At 56.1% G+C, this 8,944-nt stretch overlaps 1 protein-coding gene across 2 annotated transcripts in view; it reads left to right on the top strand.

Moving 5' to 3' along the window:
• The window catches only part of IL13RA2 (interleukin 13 receptor subunit alpha 2), a 30,291-nt gene that overhangs the window by 12,170 nt on the left and 9,177 nt on the right, over nt 1–8,944 (top strand). For both annotated transcript variants that reach the window (XM_019521261.1, XM_019521260.1), the window contains exons 4-9: nt 973–1,126; nt 1,846–1,966; nt 3,122–3,306; nt 4,684–4,841; nt 5,729–5,873; nt 7,874–7,976. In XM_019521261.1, the coding sequence (XP_019376806.1) occupies nt 973–1,126; nt 1,846–1,966; nt 3,122–3,306; nt 4,684–4,841; nt 5,729–5,873; nt 7,874–7,976 (866 nt within the window). The remainder of the gene's footprint in view (nt 1–972; nt 1,127–1,845; nt 1,967–3,121; nt 3,307–4,683; nt 4,842–5,728; nt 5,874–7,873; nt 7,977–8,944) is intronic.

Here is an 8,944-nt window from a genome sequence, read left to right as displayed (position 1 = left end):
TTTTAAAAGCTTTAACCTAAACCCACAATCCCCCCCAAGTAGGGCAACTATAAAAAACCAAAAAAAAAAAAAAAAAAAAAAAAAAAAAAAAAGATATTTTTCTGCAATTAGATTTGATGCATCTCTTAGTGTTCTAATATTTCTTTTATCTGGGAAAGGTTTTAGTAATGACCTCTTCCTTTTAACCGGGTGCTGTAGCCTGAATCAAAGTCATCTATAAAGCAGACTTGCCTTTCTGGCCTCACGAGAGCAGGGAAGACATAGGTTTGCGCGAGTCCTGATCCTGCCATGTCCCAGAGAGTCTTGCCAGCGAGCATCTAGACATCCGGTCGGGGCAGGAGGCCAAATGAGAGACTGTGGCATCGATGCTGCCTGGTCTCGCATGACCGCGAGCTACTAGCCCAGGGCTCGCCGGGCCGTCTGCTCATGACAGCCGCACAGAGCAGCGATAAGTAGGCGCAGGGCCTCCCCCATCCTCCTTATAAATCAAGAAGGAGGAGGGTGTTGGCATGATGCACCTCCCTTGCTGCTGGTCACCATTCCCAGCTCGTTTCCACTTGCATTTTGGCGTAAACCTCTCTCCGCCAGGGCCGTTTGGTCTCGAGCCTGCCTGCCCGCTTCACAGGCTCCCATCCCCACTGCAGTGAAGGACAGAGGCAGGGAGCCTTGCTGACTGGGGGCAGCCTGCACCAACAGGACTAGCAGGACCGCTGCTTTTGGGGCACGGCTCTGCAGCACGGTCTGTTCGGGAGGCGCTTTGCACTTTGCCCGGCTAACGTCCTGCACTGCCGACCGATGCGATGCAAACCCAGTTAGGTCGGAGCAGGATCGATGCTTTCTGACAGCGGGGTGCAGAGGGCGGAAGTCACGGCTGTGGGTGTGCACCAGGCAGGGAAGGAAAGGAGCAGCATGGTGCCGACACAGCAACGTAAAGCCCTGAGATTTATCACCATTTCCTCCGTCTCAACCCAGGTTATCTTTACCAAGAAATTAAAATATGCAGACAGTTTTGACCTCAACCGGCCCGTGGAAGCAAAGGTGCAGACACTGCTGGAAGGGCCCTGTGCCAATGGATCAGAAGTGCAAAGCGAATGGACTCACGCCAGCTTCCAGCTTCCTGCACAAGGTTAGGAGCGGGCAGCATCCCAGCCTGCGTACGGTTTGCTCGACAGCACACATCTAACCCATCAGTGCTGGACCGAAGATCCCAGTACACAGTCGGTGCTGCCCCAGTAACATTGCATCTCCTGAGCTGCGGCGGACACCGCGTGTCCTGTGCAGCTCCTAGGGCAGGGGCAGATGCTGCTTTTGTTGGGGGGGGAACTGTTCTGTCCTGCGACAATTTGCGAGCGTACAGATGCGCATGGTCTCTGTCAAATGCAGCCAAAATGCATGGGTTAAAGAGTGTGTTGTTCTCTGCTCATGTCGGCCCTTTCTGGGTTAGGAAACTGGTGCTGGCTCTTGCAGCTCAGCCTCGGAGGCTCGGTGCTCTTCCTCTACATCCACTTCTGCCTCTGGGCTTGCTCTGCCCCACTTATGCCCTACAGTTCCCCGCCCATGCAAGTGTACGTTCACCCCCAAAGTAGCAGTCGTGCTCCTTTAGCCTGCACAGTGGCTTTAGCCAGCGTCCCTGAAACCCTCGGCAAAGCCTCCCAGAGCAGACTCAGAAACAGAAGGGCTGGAGATGTGCGACTCCTGGCCTCTTTCAGCGCGTGGTCGAAGTCAATCGATCGCTCTCTTAATGCAACATGCGGAGGTGTTGGAGCCGGGTGGGACTGAGGCCTCCCCTGGGCCCACGAGGATGTTTCTGGCCTCTGCAGGAGTCGTCTCCTTCCCGTTTCACAGGCGCGCTGGAGTCGCGGATCCAGGACTTCCACTGCGTCTACTACGACTGGGAGCATCTTCGCTGTACCTGGCAGCCGGGCCCGCAGGCCCCTCCCGGGGCCCGTTACGAGCTGTATTATTGGTACGTACCATCCCAGCGGGCAAGCACGCGAGTTGGGGTGCTGCGTCCCATCCGTGCCCTGGACAGACGTCCGTCGCTGTCCAAACCATCCTATACAAGGACGCAGTCCGGAGCACCCAGCTGCACCTTCCCGTTACTTGCGGAGCCCAGACACGAGTCTCACGGGAGTCTAGGCCTGTCCGATATGCTAATGCTTGTTCCTCCTCTGCAATCCAGCTCCTCAAAGTCCCTAAAATCTCTCCCGTAAAAGGAGCTGGGCCATGAGGGTGCAGCAATGCCAGCCCTTGGGGGTGGGCTCCATGCCCACCAGCTCCTCCTGCCAGTCCCTTTTACCCTGAACATCCTGGTCCTGGGAAAAAGAAAAAGGTCAGGCTTTTGGTTCGCAACCAAAGTGCAATGCAGAAATGAGCTGCTGACAAGTCAGAGCTTTTAATTTTGTCCTGTAAACTGGACATTGGAGAAAGTTCCCAATTCTTTTTATAGCAGCTACATCATTTTGGCAAAGCTGGTAAAAGCACAAGCTCAGTGAACACACAGTTTCTAAAAACATAATGTTTTAACAGCAGAAAGCCCAAAGGCTTTTTGGAAAATGTAACCCAGGCGTGGAAACAAGTCCTCAGCATAGCAGCTTGCGAGCGGAGCACGGGCTTGGGGGCGGCTGGAGGCGTGCGGGGCAAGGTTGTGACGCCGTCGCCTTTTGGCGCGGGGGCCAGTGGGGAGAGGCCGTGCCCAGCTCGGACAGGCGGCGCCGGGCTGGACGTCGTGCCGGCTGCATTCGGGGGCCAAGGCGTCACAGGCACTGCAGCGTTTCTAGCAGCTCAGTGACCCCCGTCTCACAGCCGCCGCGGCCTGGCACCACCCAAGCAGTCGTCAGGCCCAGACGCTGGCAAAGCCAAGGACGAGAGCTCACGGACGGACCGTGCGTGTCCAGCCCTGACAGCCCGCAGGAGAGCTGGGCAGCTGCACAGCCCGAGCTGTTTTCCATCATGCTCATTTTGTTGCATAAATAAATGACGTCTGCGATGAAGGACCGTGCGTAACAAATGCCTGCAACCTCAAGGGTCTGGTCCGAAGGCCAGGCGAGCCTGGCCAGCCCTGCAGCGCATGGGGCGCTTGTGGGTGCTACCTGACAGCCTCTCCCTCCCGTGCATGTAGGTACGCTGGGCTGGGTGGCCCGGCACAGTGCCACGACTACGTCTGGACGCGGGGGAAGGCCACGGGCTGCCAGCTGTCGAACCTGAGGCAGGCGGAGTACCTGGACATCACCGTCTGCGTGAACGGGTCGGCGGAGCCTGCGCGGCTGCAACCTGCCTACTTCGTCCTCCAGATTAAGAACCTAGGTGAGGTGACCAGCGCGGCCCGGCCGGCGTCACGGCCTGTGGTGCGGGGATGGAGAGGCCGTAGCAGGAGTTTCCAACTCTGCCGATGGCCGTGGACATCCCCCTTGGTAAACCACCTGCTCGTTTGCCCCCACGGTTGCAGGGAGGTACAGGCATCCCCATGCGAGAGGCTTTGGCTTGCACTGTGCAGGGGGTCACACCCTGGCCTCTCAGTGATGGAGGAAAGGGCCGCGGGCAGGTATTGCACGTGCTCGATAGCGGGGGCAGCTCTGACCCAGAAGTTCCTAAACCCCCCGTGCTGGAGGCTGCGGTGGGGTAGTAGGAGGGGGTGGACGGTGCTGGACATGCCCCGTTCACCCTCCCCCTGACGCGGACCTACGGTCTGCCCCAGCCCACGGCAGTTCCCACGTCCGTACGAGAGGACAGTGGTGCCGCGCTGATCCGGTCGGCGGGGCGAGGTCTACCTCCTTGGATCCACGAGGTGATGAACGATAACTGTAACTTTGCCATAACGTGCGTGAAGGATTAAGGATGTACGGTGCTCTGAGCACAAGATGTGCCGAGCCAAGGGAAAATGGCCCGTCTGGAGAAGCAGCTGGTTCACGTCTCTCCTAAGGGCCACGTTCAGAGGAGGGTGTGAGTGTTTCTGCATAATTACCTCTGAGACGTTAATGCTGGTTTAGCAATAGCACGGAGGATGCTGCAGGACACTGTCAGCCTGCCTGCTGCCCTCTGCTTGACCGTTCCTCGCTGTCCTTAGAGAACGGTGCCTGCCCCCCTGGCCGAAGCAGATGAGCATAAGTATGGTAGCATCACATGCGGGGTCAGACCCCAGGGCTGTCTCTGAGCACGGCAAGTTGCAGATGCCTTCAAGGGAAGCAGGACACGTGCTAGGGAGTGTGCATTATCATCCCGCCAGGCCCCTCTAGCCTCATAGTCTGGCTCCGAGAGTGGCAGGAGTGGATTAACAGACCTATCATCCATTAACAGACTTATCATCCAGGAATTTATCCAGTCCCCTTTTGAACCTGGCCGTGCACCTCCTGTGGCAATGAGTTCCACGAGTGAACAACACGTTGCATTTAAAAAAGCACTCCCTCTTGTTAGTTGTAAGTCCGTCTCTTACCTAATTTCGCCTTGCTGCTCGCCGGTCTCACGTGCTTGCCCCTTCCAGTTCAGCTGCAGCAAACTGGATTTCAGAGCAAAGCTCCAGCCGTGGAGTTAAGTTTAACGCTTCTCTCTCTGTGGCCTCTGCTCGGGTCAAGGTCACGGAGCGTGTTTTCATGGGACAAGCAAGCTTCGTAACGAGCTGCCCTGGGGGAACAGGCTGATGGGTTCCCAGGGACTGGACTGATGGCTTATCATTATTCCTTCTAGTAAAACCTCCTCCTCCTGAACGGCTGGTGCTTTCCATGTCTGCTTCCAAGGAAATTCACATGCAGTGGAGCTCTCCCGAAGGAGGAACCCCCCCCGAGTGCCTGGAGTATGAGGTGCAGCTCCAGGGCTCGGGCAGCCACGCGGACGCTGCCTGGTCGGTAGGGATCCCGCTTGCGTCACCCAACAGCAGGCTCCAGTTAGGGAGGGGTAATTAAAGCCAATTCCTGGCTTTCCAGCTGGGCTGGGAACGAGGGTGAATGCTGCAGCTGAACACGTCACCTGGCCCCCATCCTGCATTATTATTTACTCAGCTGGGTGAGGGGATGGTGCATTAGCTGATGCTGATGACGTGCGGTGCAGGACACGGAGGTGGTGTGGGTGCAGCTGGGCATCCTTCCCCTGTGCTGAGAGGTCAATGTCCCACGTGGGATCCTGCTCCATCTGGGTGGCCAAGAGCAGCTGGGGCTCCAGGACAAAGTTATGCTTAATATAGACAAACATTATCACAACGGGGCATGTCCACATGTACGTGTTGCCCTCCAAAGAGGTCCGGTGGCATCGAGCGGCGTATGAGCATGACGGCAGCAACAGACCCTTCCCATGCAGGTCTCTGACACGTCGCTGTGTCCACGGTGCTGCCTATCTTTAAGCAACATTTTCACTGAAATCCCCAGAGCATTTGGTCTGATGAAACCATAGTACTAATTTCTGCAAAGGCCTAGGCAACAACACGTGGACAGCATGCATTGCCTTCTGCATTGCTCACGTGCAGATGCATGCCTTAGCAGATGCTGAGTAGTAGTTCATTTTATGACAGACCCCACTAATTAGCAAGAATAAGTGGTGGGCATGATCTTTCGCATGGCATGAAGACCTTTGTTTTGTTGCTGTCAGTCGTTTCATGCCTTTCATCAGATGACCAGCCTGGGGTTTATCCCCGACCACTTTAAAACCAGAGACGGAGTTCAGGTTTGCAGAAACGCTGGATGGAGCCAGAGCTGAGTGCTGTTACCTGACCTTCCCCTTGTGTCCTCTTGCTTTGCAGTCTGTGTCCACCCAGCTGGAGACTAGCTTTATCTTCTCCCAGGCCAACGGGACTCACTTGTCCTGCGTCCGCGTCCGCGGGAGAACAAACATCTTCTGTGCCGACCAGGGCTTCTGGAGCGACTGGACGCAGGAATGCTTTTATGGTGAGAGACGTGGGTCCTGGCAAAAATCCGTAGTGGTCCCGAGACCTGCAGATCCAGCTCAGAGCTGGTTTTGTGGTGCCGAAGCACATTGTAAATATGGGCTGCGTCACCCTCACCCATCCCCTGCCCCGCTGGGAAGGGGGAACTGCCCTGTTATGGCCACAGAGCCTGGCCTGGAGCAGGGGGTTGCGGCAATTTTGAGCTGGGAGCTCAAACAGCAGAGAACAGAGGAGCGAGGGCTTCCCTGCTCCATGCAAACTTCCTCTTGGTCTCCCCTGTGGCACGAAACCGTTCGCACGAAAGCTGGATGAAAACCAGCGCTAGAGTCGTGACACGTGGTCAAGCTGACTTTGCAGCTGGTTGGCTCTTGTTGTAGCTGGAGAGTTGTTTTTACAGTGTGACAATTTGCACGTGGGGCCGGTCTAAACGTATTGCACGATTTACCAGTTAATTGTGCCATAACGACTTACCACTTGCGGGCAGTCTATATTTACCGTGTGTTGAAGCAGTGCGCTGCGTAATGTATGCAACGTGTAGCGGCAGCCTTAGACATCAATGAGGTTGCCCCACAAGGCAAGGGAGCTCGCCGCTGCTTTGGTTTACCCCCCGAGGCTGCTGCTGCAGGAGCAGGGTAGCAGACTGGGCAGCTGCCACCTTGGAGGACTCCCTTCCCCTACCTGGGAGCCCCTATGCATCACCTGGCCACCTGCACCTGGCTGCGGGGCGTGCAGCGAGGGGCACTTCAGATCACTTGTAACAGGGGGTTATTGCCTTTCTCCCAGACTGGGAAAGGCAGAGTCTGTGCAGGCAGCCAAGGACCTCAGGGCAGGTTGAGCAAGCGAAGCCTCTGAGGAAATAAAAGCTGTGAGGCAGCACTGGTGGAAAACCCCCAGCCCCGGGGCAGTGGCCGGATGAGTGGAGGCATGTAGCAGCCTCGCTGCTGCACCAGGGACTTTGCCCTCCTGACTTTCCTGCCTGCGGTGCACTGCAGAGCTAACTCCCTTCCCTTGAACTCATCCATCATCTGGTGGGTGGAGGCGGAGGCTGCTGGCCACGTCCTGCAGTACACAATAGGACCGTGCCCTCCAGGGCATCTATGGTTGCAAAGGTAGATGGGGAAAGTGAATCAGCCGTCCTTCTGCTCACTGCCTCCCTTCCCTGCGGCCGTCCGCAGCATTGAGGGGAGCTGCCTCGCTCAGTAATGCCGTGTGCAAGCAACGTCCTCCTCCTGTGAACCAAGGCAGGCACAAAGGACTGTAGGGTGAGCAGGGGCAGGCGCATTGCCCAGGGACCCCAGATGGCACTAAGGGCTTCAGCCGACCTGTCCTAAACGGGGGGGGACCAGGCAGGCTGCGTGCCCCCCTGCGTGGCAGGCGCTGAACCCGATACGAGCTCTGTTTGTGCTCGAGTTGGATTCCTGTCTTTATGGAGCTGCCAAGTGTCTGCCCAGGTGGGACAGCGGGCCAGGGTCTGCAGGGCAGCCTTTCCTTTCATTGATCCAACCTCGGCACGATGTCTGGAAGCTGGAAGTCTAAATTCCTTTTGTAAATAGATACTACGGGCCCCACTTCTCCCAGGTCCATAGACGTGAATCCAGACTAACACCAGGCAACTGACACCAGAGCAGCGGTGGGGTCCCTTGCCTTGTGGGGTAACCTTATTAATGCTTTTTTTTATAAAAGCTTCTTTTCCTTATGGAACTGAAGGTGTTGGAGGGTGGGAGGAGGAAGACTCAGCTCAGCAAGTTGCCGGCGTCTGTAGTTTTGCATTAAATAGAGTGCATGTCTGGATACCACGTGGAAGGACTTAAATATCTGGCAACGTTCGTGTAATGCTGCCATGATCCTGTAAGGACAGGTACGGGGATGGGGAACGATGCAGATGTCCAGGTGACCCTGAATCGCCTTGCAGCCAGTGCTCCCCCATCCCCTTGCAAGGCAATGTGACCCCTTTCCGAATGCAAAGATCCCTTCATCGTGCTTTGTGGCTTGTCTTCGCAGTGCCCAGGAAAGACGAAAAGCAGCTATTCATCCTCGTTGCGGTCGTCTTGAGCTTCTTCAGTGTCGTCCTGGTGATCGTCTTTGCTGTGCACCGCAAGAAGAGGTGAGTGCTAAAGCAGCCCTGTGCCCTCAGGCTGTTCTGGTGGGATTGAACGGTTAAAAAGGGAGCAAAGACATATATCTGGTAAGATGCTGCTGAATTTTGCCTCTGCTGGCAGTGATCCAGGAGCAAGTTTGAGCCTGGGAATTGCCTGGAACAAGAGTCTGGCTTCCCAGACCAGCCACAGATACTAAAAATACATATAAATAGTTATCAGTGACCCACTCTGAGGCTCGTCACTGGCTTTATTGGATGCTTAGCAAGATGTGCTTGGCTGTTTCCGAGCAGGCTTGTTCCATAGACGTTCCTGGGAAAACTCACAGGTTTTGAGCTGCAATGACGTCAACTCTGGGGCAGATCCACCTAACGTACATGTTGCACCACCATGAATCGAGACTCTCTCCATCGATTTCAGTTCACCTGCAGAATGAAAGCTCGCACTTTGTCATAGTTTCATAGTTTCTAGGGTCGGAAGGGACCTGAGTAGATCATCTAGTCCGACCCCCGGCCATGGCAGGAAAGAGTACTGGGGTCAAACGACCCCAGCAATGTGTTCATCCAACCTCCTTTTGAAGACCCCCAGGGTAGGAGCCTGCACCACTTCTCTTCGAAGCTGGTTCCAGATCCTAGCTGCCCTGACCGTGAAGTTGCGCCTCCTGATGTCCAACCTAAACCTACCCTCTGCCAGCTTGTGACTGTTATTCCTGGTCACTCCTGGCGGTGCTCGGGGGAACAGTGACTCCCCCAGCGCCTGCTGATCCCCCCTAACCAGTTTATAACAGGCCACTAGATCCCCCCTCAGCCTTCTCTTGTGGAGGCTGAACAGGTTCAGGTCCCGTAGTCTCTCCTCGTAGGACCTGCCCTGCTGCCCCTGACCATGCGAGTGGCCTCCTCTGGACCCTCTCCATGTTGTCCACATCCCTCTTGAAGTGTGGCGCCCAGAACTGGACGCAGTACTCCAGCTGCGGCCT

Source organism: Gavialis gangeticus, unplaced genomic scaffold (assembly GCF_001723915.1).
Source record: "Gavialis gangeticus isolate Ggan-Ray unplaced genomic scaffold, GavGan_comp1, whole genome shotgun sequence".
Taxonomy (NCBI): domain Eukaryota; kingdom Metazoa; phylum Chordata; order Crocodylia; family Gavialidae; genus Gavialis; species Gavialis gangeticus.
The sequence above is the reverse complement of the archived record's forward strand: the minus strand, read 5'-3'. Positions and strand labels throughout refer to the sequence as shown.